Here is a 27,800-nt window from a genome sequence, read left to right on the forward strand (position 1 = left end):
ACCTCATTCTCACAATTGTATGATTGTCATAAATAATTTTCTAAGAACTTAACTCGAGAAAAAATATAGATATTCTGTCGTTAATATGTTCTATATGTTGCTGTTCATTTGTTAAAACAAATCAGAATTTTAAATCGCAATATTTAATGTGTCAGACACAAAATCGATTAATAAAAAAAAATGAACTAATTAATATTAATCTGACTAGTTAATGGCTGATATCCGTTTAATAAGTTTCAGTTGGCAAAATTAACCGAAATTAGCATCCCTAACAAAATGCTACTGGTTTATTCCTGGTTACCACTGTGCTGTTTGCAATCTCCTCTATTTTCCAACTGAGCTCCTGATTTGAAGTGTCACTAGGATCAATCGCCTCAATGTTGATTCCTGGCTCAGGTTCAATTGGTGACTGGTACAGAGGTGCTGATTCCTGTGTAGGTAATTGTTATTATTACACATTATTAACACCACAACACAATGTGCATTGAAATATTATGTAAAGCAAACAAACCTGATATAATTCTGCAAATGGCAAAACCTACAGCCTATTTTAGCCAAGAGTTGCTTTAAGTCTTCTACAAATGCAACCAGAAATATCTTTATCTTCTTACCTCTGTCAGCCTTTGCTAGCTTGTATCAATTAAACTTAAGTTAACATCTGGGAAACTTTGACAGATAAATAGTTTTAAGTCTGCTAAGCTCCAGTTCATTTCGATTTTGACCTATATTTCTTAAACTCCAAAAGCATTTGCTCTTGGGATGAATGGAATACAAAAGCCATTCCACCACATCAAGGTGGCAATCCTTGATGGGGAATTCTTTCAAAGACAGCCCCTCTACTGGTGCTTCTGGCCTCAAAGCACCTCCACTTCACCATCCTTCACCCGTAACACCTCCTTTCTTGGGCAGTGGGATGTCCTGCCTTAGGTTACAAATACTCCAAGTCTGTAACCTTTGCAAATACATCAGAGGTCCCGATTGTAAGTTATTTGTCATTACATAGAAAGCCACTCCACCACATTCCTGGTAGCCAGATGTGCATAGTTTAGTGTAGGATGCCTGTCTGTTGTTTGTACATGATGTATTTATCTAAATTGAGATGCTCAGGAAATTGAGCCAGACAGGTGTGCATCAGTGCAAGACACAAAACATCAGCCAAGAGAAGCTCATGGTAGCATTTTACATTTTCATTATGAAACTGCATTCCCTCTGTGTTACGCTGAATAATTTTAAGGGCTGAACTTAGCTTTGGATCTTGTAAAATGTGTAGAAGGGACTGAACATCGTGAAAGTCTACTTTAACTTATTTTAGGATTGCAGAAAATGTTCTTTTCGTAATCCAGTAAGTGATGTTGTTCTACTGTGTGCAATGTATGCGATGCCTGGTTCAAATATGTTCTTTAGAGGAACAACAGCACAATCGGTCCTCATTTCTTGAACTTTGTGGATGGTGCATGCAAAAGCAAGCTTCAAGGGAAACTGTCTTTGAACTGTTCCTTTTCAGTGGCTCATCTGACATCTCTGTATAGTCACGCTATCCGCATGCAGACTGATTAATTTTACAAATGAAACACCATCTGTGTTAATCTGGGTATGTAAAACCGTTAATCAGTCCATCTTCCACATTGACATTTCTGGTAAGCTCTACTATTGCACAAACAGAAACTTGTACTGTGTTAATTGACGTCACCTCTTTCTCCTTTAAATAGTCCTACTTGTCTTTTCAGTTTCCCTGTTCTAGGATCTTTTATTGTAATCATGTTCATTGATGTTTATTATATTCAAGAAACGAGATAGTCGTCTGCTGCATTGTGATTATCTACCTCTTTATTGGTTGCATAAATGTGTAATGCATCAGATCGGCACTCTTGTGTACATCAGTGAGCCTCTCATGCTTTTGTTTCACTCTCAGCGTGTTGAGCAGCTCAGTATATGAAAAATTGTCTCGCTGTCTCATTACAGACATCCCAAGTTGAAAAAAGTCATTTCTGGCGTATCTGAAGAGCGGTGGGGAGGTGTACTCATGACGTACCTCAAGAGATGGGAGGGATGCGGTGGAGAGGGGTGTGCAACGCATTTAAAGACCAGGGGGGAGACGGGATTTCCGGGAGATTATCATTCGTTTGCGGGCATCGTGAGTCTCTATGCATTTGCAGGAGACTCCTGGAAGTTCCGGGAGACTTGGGATGTCTGTCATTATCTGTGTTTATGCTATCATGTGAAATTAATTTTTCCAGAAGTCTGGCATGTGGACCTCATCCACACAGTGTTTTTGCCCTTGCTGTGGGCGGCAGCTGTTGGAAGTCTCACACCACTAAGACAGATACCCCACCAAAGGGTTTCTGATTTCCTTTAATCTGTTGCAGTCTCCAGGCTTACAGCCACAGTTCCTCACGGCCGTGTCAATTATTGAGTCAGAGTATATGGACCACTCGGTTTCGATGTCTCCAGCCTCCCTTGGGATTTGATCAGAGCGCTTCCAGAGGTGAGAGTTGTTTGGCTCTGCCAGGTCTGTCTAGATGGCACATGGCGGCTGAAGCCCAGGGCTGGACGATATGGCAAAAATTTATATCAAAATAAATTTCTTCATTTCGGTCGATATATTTCCAAAATGGAAAGTATTAAAAAGCCAGGAAAAAAAACGCCAAGAACGCACACAATGGATGTCTGTACCTACAAATGTCTGCAAACTGAATTTGCAAAGTCAAAAAAATTCACTTTTGTATTTAGCCTTTACAAACAAGAAATGTAAAAAAAAAAAAATCAGCTTGACCAACTTGATGAACAGAATTTTTTAGCAGCATTTTTTTTATACTGAATATTTAACAATCAAAAAATATTAAAAATCTTACAATTATGACATCCTCATTGTAAAAAAATAATAATAATATTAATTATAATACAAAAAATAAAAAAGGGTATAGTCAACATTAATATTTGCAATAGAAAAGAGTAGTTTGAGTTTTGAGTTTTTATTCATACTCTGGTTGCTTTTTATCTTGAATACCCTTTAAGGGTTCTATCTGTGTATTTATATTTGTGTCTTTAATAACCTAATTTAAATTAAAAGGTTCAACATAAAATATTTTTTTATATATATTTTATGTAGTCTATTTATTTACAGGTTGTCATTGTTCAAAACCTAACCAATGTGAATATAAAACCAAATTCACCTCAGTAAAGCAGGCTAGGTGGAATAGCACTATTTACTGATGTTTTGTTGTTAAACTACATAAAATCTACATTATCGGTGCTTTAAAAGGTTTTTTATAGAATTATTATTTATTATTAGAATTCAAAACAGAACAAAAGTAGGATTCTGTAGTGTTTTACCCAGCTGTTAAACTCCCTTCATGCTTATCCCTGTGTTTATGAGGCACCGAATTCTGTATCAGTGCACGAGAGAGGCCGTGTTCACTTCGCTCCGAGCTGAACTAAGGCCGTACTTACACTAGGTATAGTTGCCTCGAACCGGGCCAAAGCACGCTTGTCCCCCCTCCCGTCTCTGTCGACAGCCCGCACTCACACCACAATCAGGCCTGGGCACGCTAACGTCATTGCTGCTGTGCTGTTCAGTGAGAAGCGCTCTCTCACTCAGCAGCACAGTGGAGATTTCTCTAGTTATATCGTGTCAGTCGTTTGATATACAGTGACATGCAGTCAGATATTTCGCCAAACAGTCCTTAGGGATGCGGTGACACGCAGTCAGATAGATCCGCCACTTTTTGCACTCAAAATCATAAAGCTCTCTTGCTGCAGGAATGAGGAGGTCTGCTGAAGGTGCGTAGCTGTCGTGCAGTGAGGGGTTTGCGTCTTTAATAAACTGCGGCAGTTTGCGTTCACTGAACAGCAAGATTGATTAATAAATCCATATGAAACAGTCCCTAAAGTCACATCTCACTTTCAGTTTCGGGCTTTGGTGTGTTTTGCACTCACACTACTAGCGTACCCGCGCCTTTGCCCAAGTGAACCACGCTCAGGCCCACCTCTTCCAACCGGGCCAGGGCCAGCCAAGTGAACCGTGCTTGAGCCCGATTCAGCGCACTCACACTTCTCAAACGATCCGGGAAACGGGCCTGGGCACGGTACGGATGGCATAGTGCGAGTAGGCCCTAAAGCAGGGGTGGGCAAACTTGGTCCTGGAGGGCCGGTGTCCTGCATAGTTTAGCTCCAACTCTAATCAAAAACACTTGAACATGCCAATCAGTGTCTTCAAGATCACTAGAAATCTATAAGCAGGTGTGTTTGATTAGAGTTGGAGTTAAACTATGCAGGACACCGGCCCTCCAAGACCGGGTTTGCCCATACCTGCCCTAAAGTGTTTTTAATAATCAAATGTCTCTTTTTTTGTGCTTTTAGTAATCGATTTTTATATAGTTAATTGTTTTGTTGTTGCAGTCCTAATAGTCCTAATAGTATAATGGTTATTAATGGTCATATGCCTCCCCCTTCCCATAATTCTGCATTCATTCCTCTACAAAGTAAAATCATGTAAATTAGGTCCTCACTAATATCTACATCTACAAATATCAAAAGCACATTCGATTAATTTTTTAATATGCAGATCTGCTGGAATAAAAAAGTTTGTATACTGACAGATTAGGTAAATGAAGCATTCATGGAAAGAGATGTACATTAATTTAAAGAAAAATTGTTGAAGAAGTAAATACTCTAGGTCAGTGGTTCTCAAACTGTGGTACGTGTATGAAATGTCATGTACATGCTACATATATTTCAAAATTTATCAAAAATGATGTATATAATATGCCATATACAGTATGACTTATAGCCTATATTTTTGAAGTAATCTGCCACGTTTTTTTTTAACTGTGCAGAGTTGTAGCTGCTTTACTGGGCCTACCATGCTACTGTATTTCAATACTGCTCATTTTGGTGGTACTTGGGGAGAATTTTTTTTTCTGAGGTGGTACTTGATGAAAAAAGTTTGAGAACCACTGCTCTAAGTAAATGGATAGACTTTCCACATTCAGTCTCTTAACCCCTGTTTTTTGTGCTCCATTTAAGGCAAGTGTCCTGCTTTTCTGTGCATGTTTGTGTGTTTCTGAAGTTGTGACAGCTGTGTGAAACGCTTCAGACACTGCTGACATCGGTAGGGTTTCTCTCCAGTGTGAATCCTCTCATGACATTTTAGGTTTGGTAACTGAGTGAAGCTCTTGTCGCAGTGTGAACACTTGTACGGTTTCTCTCCACTGTGAATTACCTCATGTCTTTTCAGGTTTTGTACTTGAGTGAATCTCTTGTCGCAGTGTGAACACGTGTACGGTTTCTCTCCAGTGTGAATCACCTGGTGCTGTTTCAGTTGTCCAGCTGTAACAAACGTCTTCTCGCATTCAGAGCACACAAACTCTCTCACACCAGTGTGGATCTTCTGATGTTTTATCAAAGTTGACTGCAGCGAAAAACTCTTTTCACACACAGAACATGAATAAGGTTTCTCCTTTGTGTGAACTCTAAGATGGTCCTTCAGCTGCGCAGCCGACAAAAATGATTTGCCGCATTGATCACATTTGTGTGGTTTTTCTCCAGTGTGGATCATCATGTGTAGATTAAGGTTTAATGTATATCTGAATCTCTTCCCACACTGAGTGCATGCGAACGGCTTTTCTCCAGTGTGGATCATCATGTGTCGATTAAGGTGTGACGATTGTCTGAATTTCTTCCCACACTGAGTACACGTGAACGGTTTCTCTCCATTGTGGATCATCATGTGAATCCTAAAATAGCTTTTGCAATCAAAACTCTTCCCACACTGACTGCAGGTCAAACATTTCTTCCGTCTTCTTTTCTTTAAATCACTTCGTTCATCATCTTCGCTCTCCTCACTCTCTTTAACATCTGAAATCAAAGCAAATCATTTTAGCAAGTCTTTTAAAACTGGAGAGCAAAATATGAAGTGAAAAATACTGAACATTGTAGATAATCTCTCTCAAATTCAGTTTTGTAACATGTATTTAATATCAAATTCTGGTTAGAAACTGGAAAAGTATATCTGAACAAGATATAAAATAGATGCAAACATTTAACAGCTCGGTTTATATTTAGCTTGCCCTTAAAATAGTAAATGATTAGCATTCAAGTTTCACTCTCTATTTTCTAACCTACAGATATAAGCCCCTTTCACACAGTGATACCGGTAAATACCCAGACAATTTTCAGAATGTCTTTACCGGTAAATAAAAAAAAAAAAAGCTCCGTTCACACAGGCACGGACGTTCTGTAAATTTTCCGGAAAAGACCATTCACACATCCATTCCAAAATACCGGTAAATTCTGACATCATTAACCAGAAATGATCTATAAACGGTGTCGCTTGTATTTGTAAACATCGAAGAGTTATGGCTTTTCTTGATGCTAAAGTGTTAAATAAAAATGAAACCATTTATGCGGCTGCTTTGTAAGACACCTAAAGGCAGAAACGCGAACTGCAGCTACGTGTTAAAACGCTTGACAACATTACATGGTAAATTACATAGATGGATAAATATTGTGAACAACTTATATGAAAACATTTGGAGGAACACTTTCAGATGTCGAGATGTTCATAGTATGTGTGCGCTGGCATTTACCGGCTCCTTCACGTGCATATTAGAGCTGCACGATTCTGGCTAAAATGAGAATCTCGATTTTTTTGCTTAAAATAAAGATCAGGATTCTTTACGATTCTGTAGATGTAAAATAAAGGTATGGTAAAAACAAACAGATGGCACAACATTGATAATACTATTATGTGTAGGTCTACTGGTTTCTATAAAAAATTCTATTCTACTTATAATAATTCTGATGTTGAATTATTATGTTTGAGATATATGCTTGCAATCTGTCATATTAGACAATTTTATTCACTGGTAAAATCAGACATTTGCCATTATCAGATTATATTCAACATTATATAGGCTAGAGTAGTTATACTGACATTTATTTTCATGCACAACTGTGGGTTCGCTATGAAAGAAAAAACATATCAAATGCTTGTCGTAATCATAACTCTAAAATGCGATATGATCATTTAAATGAAGTGCACACTTTCGGTTTCATTTTGACTGCTAAGTACTGTTAATACTTCCCGCACGGCTCCCAAACGATCACTCTGTGCCACAAACTGAATATTATTTACAACTGTATTACCTGTTACTCGCAACATATGCAGGTTCTGTTCACTAAAGTAGACGCGCGCCTTTTCTGCTCACGGTCAGCAGGTCACGTCACGTGTGATTTCCCAGCCGCGAAAACATAATTATTTGGAGACAAAAATTGACATTTTTTTAGGTGAATAATACCTTATAAATACAGTATGTGACTCATTCAACATCATTTGGAGGTGTCAATGTCACTGAGCAACATATTTGAAACAAAGAAAAGACTCGACAAGCCGCCTTTTCTTCTCTCCTGAACTTGAAAATATGATTGGCAGAATCGTAGAAATGCAGAATTAAGATCATCTAGGGGGTCGAATCGAGATCGCGATTAATTGTGCAGCTCTAGTGCACATACGTCAAGCACAGCTTGAAGGTTAACGGACGGCGGTTTATCATAAGGATTTTATCGATATTTTTTACACAGTTGGCATTAAGAAGGAACAGAAACGTAATCTGACTAACATCTAGCAGCTAAATGTGTCTGGAAAAATGTTCAAAGGATATTAGGGCCTATTCACACTATGCTATCCAAACAGTGCTCTGAATCGGGCTCAGGCGCGGTTCACTTGGGCTTTGGCACGGTACGCTTGTGTGTGTGAGTGCAAAATGCACCTAAGCCCGAAACTGAAAGCGAGACGTGACTTTTAAGGGACCGTTTAATGTGGATTATTTAATCATTATTACTGTTCAGTGAACACAAACTGTAGTAATTTATTAATGACTCAAACGCCTCACTGAATCACAGCTGCGCACCTTTAGCAAACCTCCTAAGTACGAAGGCTTTATGATTGTTTATGAGCGTCAAAAGTGGCTGATTTGGTTAGCGAAATATTTGTCAGCACGCTCTAGACACAAACGCGCTCTTTCCGGCAAATTACCAGTAATGTTACAACCTTCTTTCCTGAAAATTGCCATTACAAATTTACCGATATTTTACAAAAGAGCCTGTTTACACATACAAAATTGCTACTCATTTTCCACAAAGGTCTGTATGTGTGAAAGGGGCAAGCGTCTACTACTTATTTTTTACATTTATAATTTTTTTAACGTATACTGCACAGAATAAACCAGTTCAAAGGTTTTTATCTTTAAAATTCATCAACATCGTTAATAAAGGGTCAGAAAAAAAACACCAACCTGTTTGTTCTTCGGTCTCTTCCTCATTAATTCTGCAGGGTTCTGGATCATTCATGTTCTCTCTGTCCTTGGTGCCTTCCCGATCAATTCTGCAGGGTTCTGAGTCACTCATGTTCTCTCTGTCATCGGTCTCTTCCTGTTTAACTCTGCACAGTTCTGGATCACTCATGCTCTTTCTGTCCTTCAATAAACTCTGCAATTTCACTTCAATCAGATGGGAATATTCCAGAATTTATAGCTGAACTAAAAGGAAGGAGGAGCTTCACTACAGGAGGAGGAGCTTAATAGATGGAAGAGATCTGCCAAGATTAAAGAGATTTCAGTTAATATTTTTCTCTTTAGTTAATATTTTCTTCTTTTACTTAACATTTTATGTTTGCTTCAATCAATCTTTCAATTTTTAATGCAACCAACTACAAAATCTTTTTTTTTTGTTATTATACTATCAAAAATTTAACTGGTTTTAATTGCAAAAAAATGACAAGTTGAACATATCAAACATCAATACAGGAATAGATAAGTATAAACCAAGAAATTTACAAATTGTTAAAAAAACAGACAACCCATCGACTGTGGGTAACAACTTAAAAATTATTTTATAAAAGAAAAAAACATAACACTTGGTATGGTAGTTATACATTTACTTTAGAAACGCATATAACGAGTTCAGAAGAAAAAAACCTCAAAGTGCCATCTGAAATTTTCTTCTACAGTGAGCATTTTTTTTTCAGATTCTTGTGTTTATGTTCAGTTATTTCATGTTAAAAGTGTTGAAAATAACCTTTTCTTTGCCATCAAAGTGAAATTACTGAATGAAAGTTGGCTTTATAATCGGATATTCAGACATTCTTCTTAATAATATAATTTTATTAAAGTATTCTTTGCAAATTGTAAATAGGGAAATCAGCCGCCAATGACTATCAAAGTACAACATTGTTCACAGTGAATTAGACAGTGTTAATGTTGTTTTCAAGTCATACTTGCATGCTAATTCTGATCGAATATTCATAATAACATGGTAAACAATATAGGGACTGCTAAATGAACGAATGTGCGAATATAAAACCAACTTTACCTCTATTGTGGGTGCTGATAGAGTTGTGGCACAAACTAAAGGCCTCTTTACTCGAGCAGATATAAACTGATATTTACTGTTGTTTGGTCCCAGTGATGCGCGAAGAGCCGACGACCAGGGCAGATGACACTGGAACTTGTCCAACTCTGTCAGAAGAAGCAACAATCGTCTTGAAACCAGATTTTTTTTTTATATGGAATGATTTAATGTTCGTGCTACGACTTTCAGTCTCGTTAGTCTCCCATCTGGCTGTAATGACCGATCTCAGTCGATAACAAACCAAAAGTAACTTGACTCAAGCTTGACGCGCGATGTCGAAAGTCTTCTATGAGGGAAAACTACACGTTAAACAAAAGTATAATAAAGAAAACAGCTATTAGCAATCTGCGTGTGGCCTCTGACGGATCCTGCATGTTTTTTGTACACTTTACGGCGCTTGATGTCCGTCATCGTTTTGTTGCATTACCGCCACCTTCAGCTCCGGAGTGTCAGCGATGAAGTACAGACTGATCGACACACCAGAGCTGAAGGTGGCGCACCGGAACGATGATAGATGTCAACCGCCGTAAACTGTAAGAAGAAGTAGGGTCTGTTGGAGACTCCTTTTTACTCTTTTCTTTATTATGCTTTTGTTTGAAGTGTAGTCTTCCTCTCTGAAGACTGTCGACGTCGCGCGCCAAGCTTCAAGTTGCTTTTGGTTAGTTATGGACTGAAATCGGTCATTGCGTCCAGACGGGTGACTAACAAATGACTGAAAGTCGTAGAAGAAGCTGGTTTCAAGACGATTGTTGGTTCTGCTGACACAGTTGTTCCAATGTCATCTGCCCTGGTCGTCGGGTCTTCGCATCACTGGGACCAAACAACAGTAAATATCTTTGTATCTGCTCGCTAGAGTTAAGCGGCGTTTAGTATTGAGGTAAAGTTGGGTGTATATTTGCACCTTCATTAAGAGACAACTTGTGTCATGCTCCATATATTGATAGAGGTAAAGTTGGTTTTATATTTGGATATTCAGACGTTCTCCTTAATAATGTAAGTAAGAAAAGTAATCTTTGCAAATTGTAAATAAGGAAATCAAATTAGCAGCAAATGACTATCAAAGTTCAGCATTGTTCATAGTGAATTAGATGAGTGTTAATGTTGTTTACAAGTCATACTTGCATGCTAATTCCGATCGAATATTCATAATACCATGGTAAACAACACACGAATGAGCGAATATAAAACCAACTTTACCTCTATCATGTATTGTTTACCATGGTATTTTTAATATTTGGTCTGAAATCACATGTAAGTATAACTTGAGAACAACATTAGCACTATTTATTTGACTGTGAACAATGTTGTACTTTGATGTCTGCATTTGTTGCTAACTTGATTTTACTATTTATCATTTGCGAAGAATACTTTTCTGAAATTATATTATTATGGAGAAACTCAGAATGTGTGAATATAAAACCAACTTTACCCCATTACATTTTTTGAATTGGTTGGTTTTATATTTGGATATTCAGACTTTCTCCTTAATAATATAATTTCAGAAAAGTATTCTTTGTAAATAGGGAAGTCATATTAGCAGCCAGTGACTATTAAAGTACAACATTGTTCACAGTGATATAGATAGTGTTAATGTTGTTTTAAAGTCATACTTGCATGCTAATTCCGATCGAATATTCAAAGTAACATGGTAAACAATATAGAGACTTCTAAATGAACGAATGTGCGAATCTAATACCAACTTTACCACTAGAATGTTGTATGTGATGAATCATATACAAATGATCTGTTTCAAAAAGGTTTTAATCATTTATATAATTAAAAAAAGGGATAACATCTCATTTGAACACATATTAGTGATATTCTTCATAAATGACGTAAAAAATTCTATTGTGATAAGCGTGTTTATCAGCTGTTTTAAAATGCAGTTATGAATAATTGAAAGTCATGATGATTGATCTGACATCGGCCTTTTTACATTCTGTTTTAATATTTTATAAAATGAGAAAGTCTGAATATAAAACCAACTCTAAACTATGTTTCCTCACCGACAGGTTTTGTGAAATCGCCAAAATTTGTGCTCATTCAAGCAGCCGACAACCACACAGCATTATCAAAGACACATTGAGGTACAGTTGGTTTTAAATTCACCCATTCTGACTTTCTCCTTAAATATAGTTTGATAAAAGTATTCTTTGCTAATTTTAAATTGTGAAATCATATTAGCAGACTATAAAAGTACAGTATTGTTCACAGTCATTAAAATAGTGCTAATATATTTTTTAAGTCACGCTTGCATGCGATTTCAGATTGAATATTTAAAGTAGCGCGTCACAAGTTGTCTCTTCATAAAAACAAACGAATGTATAAATGTAAAACCTAATTTACCTCAATCAAAGACACAATCTGATCTGCAGACGCCTGTGAAATATTTGGCATGCTAAATAAATGTAACCTTGATATCTTTAATATTGACTGAGATAGGCCATGTTAGATTTTTTTTTAATTAGACAATAGAACTAGACCTGTCACAATAATCAATATATTGACTTGTCACACAACTCATTGAGATGACCCTAATCATTTTTAGTGACGCAGTATACATTGCAGATACTTAAAAAACAATTCTGGCAACATTTTAGCTGATTGCACAACATCTCTAACTCTATGGAGGTGTCATCCCTGCAGAAAAATCCAGCTTAAACCAGCCTAGGCTTGTTGGTTGGTTTTAGCTGGTCGACCAGGCTGGTTTAGAGGGGTTTTGGTCATTTCCAGGCTGGTTTCCAGCCATTTCCAGCCTGGTCTTAGCTGGTCAGGCTGGAAACTGACCAGCTAAAACCAGCTTGACCAGCCTGGTTTAAGCTGGACATAGCTGGTTTTGGCTGGGCTCCCAGACTATATATTTATATATATATATATATACAGAGTTGAAGTCAGAATTATTAGCCCTCTTTTAATTTTTTTTCTTTTTTTAAATATTTCCTAAATGATGTTTAACAGAGCAAGGAAATCACAGTATGTCTGATAATATTTTTTCTTTTAGAAAAAAAGTCTTATTTGTTTTATTTTGGCTAGAATAAAAGCAGTTTTGAATTTAAAAAAAAAAACTATTTTGGGACTAAATTATTAGCCCTTTAAGCTAAAAAAATTTTCTATAATCTACAGAACAAACCATCGTTATAGAATAACTTGCCTAATTACCCTATCCTGCCTAGTTAACCTTTTTAACCTAGTTAAGCCTTTAAATGTCACTTTAAGCTGTATAGAAGTGTCTTGAAAAATATCTAGTCAAATATTATTTACTGTCATCATGGCAAAGATAAAATAAATCAGTTATTAGAAATAGGTTTTTAAAACTATTATGCTTAAAAATGTGTTGAAACAATCTTCCCTCCATTAAACAGAAATTGGGGAAAAAAATAAACAGGGGCGCTATTAATTCAGGGGGGCAAATAATTCTGACTTCAACTGTATACACACACACACAGAGCAAGAACAAACATTGACTCTTACTTTAGACAAACAAAAGACAATATAAAAGTAAACAACAAAGAAAAGAGACAAAATAAACAACAACAAAAAAAAACACTCATAGTCTCAAAACATACAATCAAAACTAGAGAGCGTGTATAGCTTAAACCTCAGAGGGGTCAGTGGATTGCTCTTGAGATGTAGATTCGTCAAATAAATTTTCTCGTGGAGCTAGTCCGTAAATGTAGCCAGTTTCTTGAGGGACAAATAATTCGTTTTGAAAAATTTAAAATAGCTTTTATTTCAGCTAAAGAAACAAAAGACTTTCCCCAGAAGAAAAAAAGACTAATAGGAACTACTGTGAAAATGTCTTTGGCCTGTTAAACATCACTTGGAAATAAAGTGAATCTGTTACTATTAAACAAGCATTTTTTTTCCTTCTACAAAACACAAAAAGTTGATTGTTTACCTGTATATTGATATTTGATATGTGGTTATATGTTTTTTTTTTTTTTTGCAAAATAAGTTGGAATTCTGATAGTATAATAACAACAAGATTTTGTAATTAGTTGTATTAAAAATTAAGTTTTAATTTAAGTGAACAAATATGTTAATTAGAAGAAAATGTTAACTGAAATATTTTTAGTCTTGGCAGATCCTCTCTTCAATTTATAAAGCTCCTCCTCCTGTAGTGAAGCTCCTCCTTCCTTTCAGTCCAGCTATAAAATACTGGAATATTCCCATCTGAATGAAGTGAAATCTACAAAGAGAGTTTATTGAAGGACAGAAAGAACATGAGTGATCCAAAACCCTGCAAAATTAAACAGGAAGAGACCGATGACCGACAGAACATGAATGATCCAGAACCCTGCGGAATTAAACAGGAAGAGACCGATGACCGAGAGCACATGAATGATCCTGAAACTTGCGGAATTAAACAGGAAGAGACTGAGGACACAGAGAACATGAGTGATCCAGAACTTAAAGAGGAAGAGACTGAAGAACAAACAGGTTGGTGTTTATATCTAATCCTGTATTAATGATGTTGATTAATTTTAAGGATAAAAACCTTTAATGGATCATCTTATTTATTCTGTGCAGTATACATTAAACAGATTACAAATGTAAAAAAAATAATAAATAATAGACTGTAGGTTAGAAAATAGAGAATGAAACTTAATTAATAAACATTTACTATTATGAGGACAAACTAAATAACAGCTGAGCTGTTAAATGTTTGCATTTGTTTTACATCTTGTTCAGATGTTTTTTTTAATCATCTTACCAGAATTTGATATTAAATGCATGCTACAAACCTGACATTGAATTTGAGAAAACAATTCGTAAAAAAGTCTCAAAATTAAAGTTTGAGTGTCTACAATATTCCCTGTTTCTTTTCACTTCATAATTTGTTCCAGTTTTTAAAAAAAACTTGCTAAAGTTATTTACTGTGCTTTCAGACTTAAACGAGAGTGAGGAGAGCGAATACGATGAACGAAAGGATTTAAAGAAAAGGAGACGGAAGAAATGTTTGACCTGCAGTCAGACTTTTGTTACTGCTGGACAACTGAAACGGCACCAGGTGATTCACGCAGGAGAGACAAAATACACGTGTTCACACTGCGGCAAGGCATTCACTCAAGTACAAAACCTGAAAAGACATGAGAGGATTCACACTGGAGAGAAACCGTACAAGTGCTCACACTGCGACAAGAGCTTCACCCAGTTACCAAACCTAAAATGTCATGAGAGGATTCACACTGGAGAGAAACCCTACAGATGTCAGCAGTGTCTGAAGCGTTTCACACAGCTGTCACAACTTCAGAAACACACAAACATGCACAGAAAAGCAGGACACGTAATTTAAATGGAGCACTAAAAGATCTCATGTGGAACTGAGGTTTAATAAGAGGCTGAATGTGAAGTCTATCCATTCTCTTTGAGTATTTGCTTCTTTTACCATTTCTTTAATTTGATCTTCATCTCTTTCCATTTACCTAATATGTCAGGATACATTTTTTTATTTAAGCAGATCTGCATATTAAAAATTGAATTGAATTGCGTAGATGTGCTTTTGATATTGGTGCATGTAGATGCTTTTGATATTGGTAGAGACCTAATTTACATGATTTTCCTCTTGGAGGAATGAATGCAGACTTCTGGGAGGGGGAAAGCATATGACCATTAATAATCAGTATTTACCATTATAATAGCCATTTTATCTCGATTGTTGTTTGTCATAATTGTTGTGGAGGCCAAAATTGAAACTAAACTTTGATTAATTGCATAGAAATGGCAGGCGCTATCAAAGCACAGAGGGAGAAAATGTGGCGATGTTGTGATAAACAACAGCAGTTCACTGAATTCTCAAAACAAAATTGTTTAGAACTTTGGTTATGAAATAAATAGTTAAATGACAAATAGTTCAGCTTGGAGTTAAAATAAAAAATAAATAAAAAGTGTTAAAGCTGATTTAACACTTGTGCGTCAAACACCGGCCTATTCTATGGCGCTGACGCATAGCCCTTCGCCGTGGCCGTCGGAGTCGCTGACGTGCACCTCTGAAAAAATGTAACTACACGCCGCAACGTGTAGCTCTGTGATTGGTCGGCTTGGTAGCGCTGACGAGTCTGGGCGGGACCGAGAGCCGCGTGAATGGTGCGAGCCTGATGGAGCGATTGTTTACAAGTGTGGAGTCCCGTGAAGGAGCTCCGGATGGAAAGTTTTGTTTTGTGTTTACCTCATAGTTAAAGTTGTTGCACGTCCGCCGGTTCCTGCCTCAAAATGAGCGAGTTTGAGCCACTTGTACATCCAGGAAGTGTTCAGGAAAAGCAAAACAGCAGCGAAGAAACTCGACACAGAGGAACATTTACACCTCACTGCCAACTAGCGTTTCGGAAGTGTTAATGCAGACCGACAGAGACAGCGCGCAGAAGTATAAATGCACAGCTACGCGCGTTGCATGCGCCGTGGGTTACGCCGGTCAGTTGACGCAGAAGTATAAACCAGGCTTTAATGTTTAGATCTTCAGGCAGGCATTTTAAGATATACAAGCTCAGATGCTGTCAATAAATATGTAAGTTGGCTCTTTTTTGTATGATAATTCTTCATCAATGAGCAAGAATAACCCATAATGTCTCGTATTCAGTATGAAGTGACACTTTTAAGTAAACTACTTGTTACTTAATTTCGCAAACAGTAATTTTTGGGTAAAGTATCGGTATCGCCAATACTCACCTTCATTTTACTTGGTATCGGATCGGATTGAAAACCAGTGGTATCGCACATCACTAATATTTGCCTTAATAAGACAATATCCATGTTTCCTGCAGAGTTTCATGTAATTTTGGGTGTTTCATCTTTCAGTTTTCGAATTCAACTGCAGTTTCACTTTCAATCATGAACATTTCATTCAAGGCCTCGTGACAAACTACGGTATTTGATGCGAATATGAAGTAGGGACTGGTGGAAGAGTGTTGTTTTAATGGAATTTGGTACTGCAGTCTAAATGTAAAGGAAAAAAAAACTTCTGCATTTCGTGATGTGTGTATCTTGTCACAAAATACGGCGAAAAGTCCTACGTGATGGTAATAGTTTGATTGTGGTGTTTACTTCAATTATGCCACTAATATATGCATACTTCACATGTCTTAATTCCATTTCTGTTTAGTTAAATTATTACTTTAGTCGGATTAGGGTAATCAAAAATGTTTACATGGTAGACTCTTAATCAGAGTATTGTCTTAATCATATTAAAATCGTATTGTTACCCATGTAAACATACTCAATTTTTACCTTTACAATTAGCTAACTACAGTAGCTATTATATCGATCTACCTACAAATCTTTGCACAAATAAAGAAAATTATTCAAATCATACCTCAATGAAAAAGCCATTTTTTTAAAAGCTTGTTCCTTATTTACAAAGTAAGGTTCAACCAACGCTAAGGATTTTTTCCTACTGGGCCGATCGGGCCAGTGTTTGAGATTTTTACTTGCCCTGACAAAGTTTTTCTGGCCCCACCAAAATAATAAAAAGTTAATAGCTATTTCTTAGCCACATATTTTAAATGATGTGGCAAAATAATGTCTGTGAATCTAGAATTTGAACATTTTAAAAATGTTCATAAATGTTTTATGCAAACGAAAGAGCAGTGTGCAAAATGTGCTGCTATTATATTTCAATTTTAAATTATTTTTTTAATCTGGATTGCCAAACTGACGACTTTTTTTGTACCCATGCAATTATCTGCTTCCAAGAGATATTATTTTTAAAAAAAATTAGGAAAAAAAAATAATGTGCTTATCGTTACTGACCTACAGTGGCCAGTGACAATTCTGTCTACTGTCCTGAGCGTCTTTCACGCTGGCCATGGGCCACTGTGCAGTCCTTATTGTTGACTCCTGCAAAGTATATATAGTAGTAGTCTAGAGCATATGGTTCTCAAAGTGGGGGGCGGGACCCCCCGAGGGGTCGTGGGACAATGAAGGGGGGTCGCCTGGTGGTTTCCAAAAATCTATTTTTATTAAACCATAAGAATTACCATATTTTATCCATAACCTTCTGAAGAGAAAAAAAATAGTCGTTTATACCATAGTTACTATAGTAGCTTATAGTTACTACTTCTATTGGATTGCAACCCCTGGGGTAATTGCATTGTATTAAAGACACAGCAATAGCGTCAGATGCAGCAGATTTCATAACACCTGGTTAAACTTTGTGGCCCATTTACAGCTCTCATACATAAAAAAAAATTAAAAGAAGACTAGACTTGGGTCCATTGGTGTGTGTGTGCCATTGCATGCAAGGTTTCTGCATTTATAACCACCTCAGAGGATATTGGGAGGGTCACGAGTCACTGGCATTGTCATTTTGGGGGCCTGAAAAGTTTGGGAACCCCTGGTCTAGAGCAGTGGTTCTCAAACTTTATTTTTTACCAAGTACCACCTCAGAAAAAAATTGTCTCTCCAAGTACCACCAAAGACCAGCATTGAAATAGAGTAGCAAAGTAGGCCTAATTAAGCAGCTACAGCTAAGCACAGTTAAAAAAAAAGAGGCAGATTAATTCCTATTATTAAGTATATTTATTATTGTCAGCCACTTTGAACATTATAAATAGTTTGAACATTAACACTGCACTGTGCTTACAAGTAAAAAATAAATAAAATGTCAACATTTTAATTAAAATGTGCTTTTAAAAGATAATAAAAAATGACACTGTTCTTAAAAAGTAAACACAAAACTGCTGTACTTAAATGTAAAGCATTAACAAATAGTAGTAGCCTATTCATCAAAATCTGGAAATGTTCATTGGACCTCAATAATATAGGCTTTATTTGTTTGATTTACATAGTTAAATTAGAACTGCTTACTGCACGATAGAGTAGGCTATTTGTGTTGGATGTAAATATATGGCATACATCCCCAATAACCGTTACAAATATGGGGAGATTGACTTCAAATCATAGAATACATAACTAATATTAGAATATTGAAAATAAAACAAAAGGTTTAGCCTATTACAATCAATTTACTGATCACATTGGTGTTATCGTACGCATCAAAGAGTTAAAAGTGTGTTCATTTTTTAACTTCAATTATTCAGCTAATCCTCCGCGTACCACTAGTAGTACACGCACCAGTTTGAGAACCACTTGTCTAGAGGCTGCGTGTGTTAAATTAACTATGTGTGTGACATAATATACAAACATTTGTGGTGATTCAAATCAGGGAAAAGCAGTTTTACCTTGCTAAATAATAAAAAAAAATCCACTCAAGCACAGATACTGACTTTATTTTAATTAAGCTGATACCACAATTCACACATTACCATCTGGCTAGTTTGTTTCCTCTACCTATATGCTAAAAAGGTAATAATGGTCCTGCATTGCAGATCATTGTTTGTGTTCTCTACTCGTATGCTAAAAAGGCAATCATGGTCCAACATTCCAGACCATTATCACCTATAAAGCCCTAAAATAACAGGGCATCATTACCAGTAGGTAAACTTGAAATCTGCACGCACTGAATTCAGCAGATTTTAAGTTCATCATTAATTCGGTTTATTTACTTGTGTAAATTTATAGTTAATTAATTTCAGTAACAATTCAGTAAAAAAAAGTATTAATTTCTGCCTTTAATAGATATTTTGAGACTTGCTTTGTTTACCTAAAAAGTGAATCTAATTGGATTTGCATTGGAAACATTAAACAAGTTTAAAAAGGTATCTATTTTTTTTTCATACATGAAGTTTTAGGTATGATACTCCCAAAATCATTTCGCATAAAGCTTTAACAAAATTCTGCACTGAAATATTACAAAATGTCTGCAGATTCTGCCTGGGCCTAGATTCAGATATTTCTTTAAAGTTATCAAAAGTACTTTAATTATAGTTTTGTAACTATTAAATGGTTTTAAATTCAGAATTGTTATATATATATATATATATATATATATATATATATATATATATATATATATATATATATATATATATATATATATTATCCCTTATGCCCAATGTTGACCGGTATGGCTTTGAGGGCCCAGAAAAGCGCTATATAAATGTAAGGAATTATTATTATTCTGTTGTCAAGAAGCTGCATAAATAATAAATGTCTCTGTAATTGGGTAGACATGATATGGTTTTATTTTGGAAAAATTAACTATCTAGAGGCCTTTGCCTTTCATATAAGCCACTTCTGTTTCCAAAATCAAGTGGTAGTCAAGTTAATATTTATTATAGGCGACAAGGCTTTTGCCAGGTAGTGTATTAAAAAGAATCTTGATCCTGCGCAGGTAACAATGAAGAGGCACTTAAACGCAGACATACTATTACTTAAACTGGTGTGTTATGTTTTGTTTTTCCATCATGTTAATAAACTGCTGTACAGAGTATAGTGTTTGCATGTCTCTTGACCCAGTAAATAAATCCGTGTTAATGTTGTTGATGTTGCAGTGACCTACAAAGCACTTAACTCACTTCTGGAGGATCTGCTTTGCTCAGATCAGCACAAAAGGCATTTCTCATGCCACGTTGTCATGTCATTAATCTTTTTGCAGATCTGTCCATCAGCCAATAAGAAACAGCCACAAAAGTGGAATTTGTAGCTGAGGCCATGAGATTTATCTTCAGTATTATTGAAGATTAATGATGACAATAAACAATAACCCCAACTGCAAAAAAGCCTTTAATGTGCTTGTCCTTTCCCGCTTCATTTTTTCTTCTCTCCATGGGATTCTATATTATCTTAAACTTACAAAGCCAAGAATAACAAGATTAACTTTATTATAGAACTAAAAAAGTCTTGCCTGATGGCTAACAGTCTGTGCACATTAAACCGTCTTCCCTGATCGCCACTATAATGCTTGAAGTATATCTGCAAAGATTTGAATGCAAGTTTAAATCATTTCTTTCAGCAATATTCTCAGTATCACCAAATAAATTTAGTAAAACAGAGAAAAACACCAAACAAATCCAAGACACAAAGGGTTTTAGTTGAGAATGTAATGTTAAGAGAGATGTACAGCCTTCATGTGGTTCTTAATTGGGTCCCACTTTCTATTAAGTGGCCTTAACTAATATGTACTTACACAGGAATTAATAGTTTGTTACAATGTACTTATTGTGTAAATACATGTATTTATTGTGTACTTATGCTTGATTAAATACAAATGTAATTACAAAAGTTAATTACAGATGTAATTACATACATGTAAATACACTGTTGACCATCCCTTACACCTTTACCCACCCTTAAACCTACCCACGCCACCAAACCTGTCCATAACCCAACCTCTATCCCAACTCAAAAGCACCACAAGTGTTCTCAAATACATTATAAACACAGTAAGTACCTTGTATTTTTTTATTTTATGTAAGTACATAGTAGTTAAGGACACTTAATATAAAGTGGGACCCTTAATTGATATAAGTATTGCAGTTGATTCATTTCAGCTTGTGTTCAGATGGATTGAAAATGTGTGTGAATTCCCAGACAAAAATCAGAAATGTAGGTCTAACTATTTTAGCTTTGTTTATGTTGCTGTTTTAATCTGATTCTACGTATCCTGTATGAATCATGTTGGCATTTTGTGCTTTAAAAAAAAAACCAACAACTCTGATATCTTTCAGATTTCTTCCATGTGTCTGGCAAAATCACTCCTGTAGTTTTTCATTTATCCCAAGGATTTGGTATTTGCATTTCTCAAGGACATTGGAAATGTTTGTTTTATGAAATGGTATCAGATCACAGCAGTCGTGCTGCTAATGGAAAGCAGCTTGAAGTGTGTGATAAGAAAAAATACAGACAACAGCATACGTTGAGTGCTCACATATGAAAACTACATGCAGAAACACTGTCCAAGCAGACCTTTTATAGTCACATTTTGTAATGTGTTTAGTTTCTTATTCTAAAAATGAATTGTAAATTAGAATAAAAAGTTAAAATGACACGAGTGTCTAAAATATTCTGGAATTAGAACACTTAAGAGTTTATAGTTATAGTCCTTTCACTCTGTGGTTGTGTATTGCTGCGTTCACACTAGTTTGAGCTTGTGAAATTCCAGCCTGATCTCACCTGAAAACGTAAGTATTTTACGTTTTGCCAGTTTAGTGGCTAATTCGTACAAATTCATACGATTTCAGTCGTACGAAATGATACGATTTTAAAAAGGAGGCGTGGCACCTAACCCCACCCCTAACCCCAACCGTCATTGGGGGATGAGCAAATCGTACTAAATTGTACGAATTAGATTGTACGAATTCATACGAATTAGCCACTAAATGAAATAGTTACGAATTGCCGTGAGATTGTGTTGGAAATTCTGGAATTCGACACTGCAAAAAGAGGCCAGATTAAACAAGATGATTAGTCATTAAAAAGCGATTGGTCCATATTTTAAATTTCTCCACAGAGAAGTCATGTTTAGATCTTCGATTGGTCTCACGCAGTTATGTGATGCTGTTTTGCAGGTTAGAGTTTACCAAGCTTGAACTTTCCTATGCAGAAAATTGCGAAACTTGAAGCACAAGCTTGCGTTTCCAATCTGCCACATTCACGTGCGTATGAAAGTGCAGTGTGACCACGGTCGGCTTTAGGAATAATTGACGATGAGCCACTGAATTATTAGAAAATACCACACACCTGAGATGACTCACTACAACATGAAGTGGAGTAGCTGTTAAAATTCAGGAGTTCATTATTTTCTAATAATTCAACCATCAATTTTTTCATTTAAACTACGGTTAGAACTTCCGAGCTTGTGTGACAAGTTTTGCAGTTCACTGCGTTGCAAAGTTCAAGCTTGGTGAACTCTGTCCTGCAAAATCAGATCACGTGACTACTATATTTAAAATATGGACCAATCGCTTGCTTTTTTTAATCTCTAATCATCTTGATTAATCCCACCCTTGCTGTACGACAGAATTTCGCAAGCTCAAACTCAATTGACTGGCTAAAAAGCTTTAAAAAAAGTTTAATGTATTAACTGTGTTTAATTATCTGCCCTACAATATAATTTGATTAAACATTCTCTTCTTCATACAGGTGAGAAAAGACTGTTGTGAAAACTTTTAGTTGATTATAGTTTTAAAATTTTTTTTTATTAAGTACACATTAAATTAACAACTAGAGTTTGCTTGTTTTAACACGTTCAGTTAAAGTATGTGCCTAAGAAATGACTTAAGGCAAGTAAAAATCTTATCCATTCACCCAATCCTTAGAGTTTAGCAATTTATAAGTCTGAAATTTAATTCATAATAGACTTAAAATGGTCTTTAATTTGACTCGATGAAACCTGCAGAATCCCTGTTTAAGTTATTCTAGAAAAAAAACAAAGATTTTATTTAAAATATGAGTATATTTCAGTTCTTAGCAGAGTAGTTTCATAGTAAACTGAATGAAAATGAGAAATGTTGCCAAGGCAAATGAGTGAAGCCAAAAAAGTCAGCATAATAACCCTAACCCAGAGAATACCAAAGTAAAAGTTGCTGTGATACGGAGTTCAAAGAGACACAATACTATTAATGTGGTTTAACACTTGCTTAATAAACCTGTATTGCAGGGGCGGACTGGGACTAAAAATCAGCCCTGGCACTGTAGCCACACCAGCTCACATTACCACACCGACACAGCCCCATCCACGGACACGCACATTCACTTCTTATATTGTTGTATAGATGGTGAAATAATGTAAGCAGTACCATATTTTACGCAGTGGATGTCCTCCAAGCTGCAACCCATCATTGGGAAACCCCTATACACACACATTCACATACATGCACCACAGACAATTAGGCCTACCCAATTCACCTATAGCACATGTGTTTGGTCCTGTAAGGGAAACCAGGAGGAAACCCACACAAACATGCAAGCTCCGCACAGAAACACCAACTGACCCAGCCGAGGTTTGAACCATTGACCTTCTTGCTGTCGACATTGTCCTTACGAAACTATTTCAGTTAATTTTATGCATTTGGCAGCGTCTGATTTTAGAGCAATTTTTGGCTTTCTCTGGCCTTTTCGGCACCGCCTTTCCTTTTTTTACGGTCCATCTCTGACAATTAGCTTGTGTTGCACTCACTGTTTGTTTGACATTCTCGCCAAATTTTGATTACGTCCACGTAACCTCTGATTGGGTCGGCCCATCTCAAAACCAGTCGGCTATTGCCGAATGGGCCAATGCTTAACATTTATTATCATTATTATTATCATCATCATCATCACCATCATTATCATAATATTCACATCTTGCAAGAGATAAAAGCTGCCTGCATGTAAAAACAATACATATAAAAAAATGTTATAAAAAAAAATAGCATACCGACCCACATTTAAAAAATGGTCCGGCCCTTCTGGCATTTGCCAGAATTGCCAGATGGCCAGTCCGCCCCTGTTGTATTGTAATCTTTAAGTTGCCGAAAGTGTGTCCCATACCAACTTCCATGACTCCCATACCAACTTCCATGTATTATGAAATCACGCCGCTAGATGGCAGCATTGAATTTGTCCTGTGATCTGTGCTTTAAAGTGGGAGCTAATCAAAACCAACAGGAAACCCAATGCAATGTAATACAGTTGCTGAATAATTACAAACATGCATGAATGATTGATGGTTATGAAAAGCATCATTGTTCCTGACAGTCTCTAATCCGTATAATACATTACAGTTGTTAGCTGGTTTTAAAGTATAGCATACCTAAAACAATAAGAGCTATGGCTAAATCTTGATATTGCTGAACTGGATGTACTTGCATTCAGCTTTTATTCTTATTTAGATACTCCCACTGTGGTCTTGTTCAAAGTATTCCAGCCTCCTAATAAAAATAATTATATTTGAGTGAACATGAGGTGCTTTGTACAAAATGTATGCTATACTTTAAAACTAGCTAACAAAACAATAAGAGCTATGGCTAAATCTTGATACTGTTTAACTGAATATACTTGCAGTCATCTTTTATTTTCATTCAGACACTCTCACTGTGGTCTTGTTCAAAGTGTTCCAGCCTGCTAGTAGAAATAGTCGTATTTATGACTGAACAAATGCCTGAACATGAGGTACTTTGATTGCTGAAGGGGTCACAGACATCCAACATCACTTCCAGCGAATACACATCCAGAGGTCCAAACAAAGACACTTAAGCCTTGGATATGCATCCGGGCGTCGTGTGGGCCAAAGGGGGTTTTCTGTCAGAACGTCTGCAGTTGTTTGCAGGACATGTTAAAGTCATCAGGGTGACGTATGGAAAATTCTTTGGATTTCATCCCACCCAGTCTGCCTGTTTACACAGCCTCTATATTGTACTGTACACGTCATGCAGTCCTGCAGCGGCCTGTTAAGACTTTAAGATTTAGGATGTTTAACACACATACCGTTTCAAGCAGCTGTTGCACAAAATCAAGAGCAGGGGGGTTCTGTTTTTAAAAAAAAGTCAGACTTGAAGAGTTTTAACCCCAAAGCCAAACTCTACCCTATCACTCAAATTTAAGATGTCTCTCCACCCGCAGCAGATCCTGCCCCAGGTGTGCAGGAGATCAGTTATCCTGCACTTCAGACTGTCTTTCTGCTCAGAAAGTGACATCTTTATGACCCCAAACACAACTTTGTGTGAGTAAGAAAGAGGTGTTTTAATGTAATAACAGATTAAATCGTGGTTTGGGGGATTTCTAGTATGATAATAAGAGTAAAGCTAAAAGCTGTGGAGGCAAAAAAAGATGGGGTGATGTATGAAAACAAATCGTTGATCGACTTAGATGGAAGTAACAAACTGCAAGCTTTACATGTTAGTGTTAGTTTTATATCTTCTTAATGCGAATTTTGTCACTGTTTTAATGCACACACTAGCTAAAAGACAGACTGAAACTGACATCTACAAAACTATTTTTATTTCACGGAAACTTTAAAGGGTCACGAAACACCAAAACACATGTTTTGAGCTGTTGACAGTCGTATATGTGTCCCACACTGCTATAAACACTATTAGGACACCTATATTTCACTAAAAAGTGTAAATTGGTTGTTTTTGCGTTATTTCAAGCAAATTCGTACTTCCGGTTTGAAACACATTTTTTAAGCTGCGTCACGGCCATGACATAATAGCGTGTATTCCAGCGTGCAGACTGGGTGTCTGTGCCAGAGTGAGTCTTATTACGTCTTACAGTGTGATGCATTAATGCATGAGTAAGGCTTGGTTCAAACCAATCAGCGCGCTTTATTGTGCAACTTCATTAATATTCATTACTATCACAGTGTTTAGACGACAGAGACGCCACGTTGTGTTGGCAAAACAAGCGTGAAGTGTTGCTTTTATTGTTTGCTGCTGTTAAGTTTAGTTTTCATTTTCTCTCTGTGAGAGCTCAGACTCACGTGTGGATTAACAGTGTACGCGACGCTCGACAACAATAACTTGCGTGTCTAAGGAGGGACAATGTTTACCTGAGAGCTGTTCTCATCTGCAAACGCTGAGATCCGGATTCGCTTGTAGTCTTCTCTTCATAAAGACGCGGCTCTAGTTGCTGGTGATTGTCCTGTCTCTACAGATTTGGTAAGTGAGCGACCAGTGCTCTTTGTTTATTCAGTTTGTTTGTATCGAACAAACTATTGCACAGAGTGTAAACACGTTAGCACCATAACCAAACTTTAACCTCGTGTAGGGTTTTTACTGCTTTTAGTGACCGGAATAACACACGCGGCTTTCTGACACTACCTGCCGTGTGCATCTAAGTTTCCGGGAAATGCAGAGTTTTTTTTTCTCTCATTCGCCGTGCGGTATAAAACATTGCATGAAAAATACACGCTTAGAGCAGCTCCTCGAATCAAATATCTCGTTTGTCGCGAGGGGCATGAATGAATTCCCTGAATGAAAGAGCCAAACTGCAGTTAAAGTTCAACATTTAATAATTTGGCAAATAATTCGACTACAGATGTCTTTCTACTGTGTGTGTGTATTTTGACTCTGAAACTCGCGCGTGCCCAAATAGACACTCCCACACCATCCCACTTTTCTTCCTCCGACACTCCCCCCTAAACAGAGCTGGACACGCCCACTTTTCTGACTTTTTCCAAAGTAGAGGTCTGAAAACACCCTGCTGAAACGAGGGGGTTTCATGGCCCTTTAAGAATTGTTGAACGAAAGGTTCTTTGTTTAACCAAAGTTGGCCTTTTGAGACCTTCGGTTTTGAGAATGTAATGACATCTTTTAACAGCAGGTGCTTATTGGCTCATGTAAACCAGCAAAACCTCTTGTTCCGAGCATCCATTCATACATCCTCCATGTTTGGACAAGCAGGAATACTGTCACAAACTGACGCCACTTGTTGAGTCAGATGTTGACATGCCAGGCCGCTCAGGCAAATACTGAAGCGCTACAACGTCATGACAGTGTTTACACTTTTCAGCAAGTTTGCCCACTAAGGTCTTTCATAGTTCCCTCAGCACATTAAACCAGAATAGCACAGCATATTTTAGCCTAAACAAAACACAGAATGACATTAAACAATTGCAATTCAGTCAGAACAGTTAACTGAAGTCAGCTAAAAATATCTTTACTAAAAGGTTCTTTATTAGCGTTGATGATCCATGTAAAATTTCTATTGCTGAAAATGTTCTTTATAGTGAAAAAAGTCTCTTAAAGGGAATCTATTATGCCATTTTTTTACACCAATCAGTGTTGCCAGACATACGATAATTATCATATTTGTACGATAATTTCGACCTCTGTGCGATGTACGATCAATAATGAGAAAAACCCTATATTGTACGATAATTTCAAAATTTTATGGCATTAAAAAGTAACTTCATTGTAATCTTCGGGCTTCTTATCGATCTAGCTGCATCTTTTCTTTACTGTCTGTGAGGAGTAGGTGGAGTTATGCACGTTTTCTATCTCATCTTACGTTGCCTCTTCTCAGCCAATCAACGTGGAGAATTAACTCACGAGTTAACACTCCTGCTGCGCGTGCCCGTGGTTAGGTCAGTAGTTTTCAGTTTGAGGTCGATCTTTTAAGCAATAATGTTAAAACAATAGTCTCATCAAAGTTAGTCTCATCCAAACAAAGCATGCACACCTCAGAGTGTGCACTGCTTTCAAGCCAACCAGCACTATTTTGCAGTCCATTACGGCATCCAATTTGTACGGAAGAATAAATCCCTCAACATCTGGCAACATGCAATGACAGCAACTCAGAGGTGGAGTTTGAACCTTCCCACTAAGGTACCTAGTTTTTTTTTTACGTATTGTGGTCATTTGCACGTTGTGTCAAAACGCTATGTGTCTAGATAATAGCTGTATACTATCAGTTTGACTCATGCACGATAATTTTCCTCCAAATACGATAATTTTGAGGTTCTGGTACGATACTTTGACATTTCCAATCTGGCAACACTGACACCAATGTAAAATAAGTCTCTGATGTTCCAAGAGGGTTTATGTGAACTCTTTAAAACTTTTAGGCTTTCATCC

The 27,800-nt window shown here is 36.7% G+C and overlaps 2 protein-coding genes across 12 annotated transcripts; one reads left to right on the top strand and one right to left on the bottom strand.

Annotated features, from left to right (window-relative positions):
- Window positions 1-1,802: 1,802 nt before the first annotated feature.
- Window positions 1,803-9,814, bottom strand: zgc:171599. 3 transcript variants are annotated; one of them, XR_012392853.1, is made up of 4 exons: window positions 9,447-9,814; window positions 8,295-8,593; window positions 4,309-5,856; window positions 1,803-4,139 (listed from the first exon to the last, which is right to left on the bottom strand). XR_012392853.1 is itself a non-coding variant. In XM_017351686.4 (3 exons), exons 2-3 carry the CDS (start codon window positions 8,461-8,463, stop codon window positions 5,021-5,023), a joined length of 1,005 nt encoding a protein of 334 aa, XP_017207175.1. In that variant the 5' UTR covers window positions 8,464-8,593; window positions 9,370-9,814; the 3' UTR covers window positions 4,538-5,020. The 3 variants fall into 3 exon arrangements, 2 of the variants coding, with proteins under 2 accessions (XP_017207175.1, NP_001104691.2); XM_017351686.4 differs by lacking the exon at window positions 1,803-4,139 and having other exon boundaries at window positions 4,538-5,856; window positions 9,370-9,814; NM_001111221.2 differs by lacking the exon at window positions 1,803-4,139 and having other exon boundaries at window positions 4,541-5,856; window positions 9,447-9,720.
- Window positions 9,815-9,936: 122 nt separating this feature from the next.
- zgc:113372 lies at window positions 9,937-15,063 on the top strand. 9 transcript variants are annotated; one of them, NM_001431091.1, is made up of 4 exons: window positions 9,937-10,234; window positions 11,421-11,495; window positions 13,484-13,848; window positions 14,298-15,063. In NM_001431091.1, the coding sequence occupies exons 3-4, from the start codon at window positions 13,632-13,634 to the stop codon at window positions 14,702-14,704; spliced, it is 624 nt and encodes a 207-aa protein (NP_001418020.1). In that variant the 5' UTR covers window positions 9,937-10,234; window positions 11,421-11,495; window positions 13,484-13,631; the 3' UTR covers window positions 14,705-15,063. The 9 variants fall into 9 exon arrangements, with proteins under 9 accessions (NP_001418020.1, NP_001025405.2, NP_001418019.1 ...); NM_001030234.2 differs by having other exon boundaries at window positions 13,552-13,848; XM_005158920.6 differs by having other exon boundaries at window positions 9,978-10,285; window positions 14,298-14,900.
- Window positions 15,064-27,800: the final 12,737 nt, after the last annotated feature.

This window comes from Danio rerio, chromosome 17, assembly GCF_049306965.1.
Source record: "Danio rerio strain Tuebingen ecotype United States chromosome 17, GRCz12tu, whole genome shotgun sequence".
Lineage (NCBI taxonomy): Eukaryota > Metazoa > Chordata > Actinopteri > Cypriniformes > Danionidae > Danio > Danio rerio.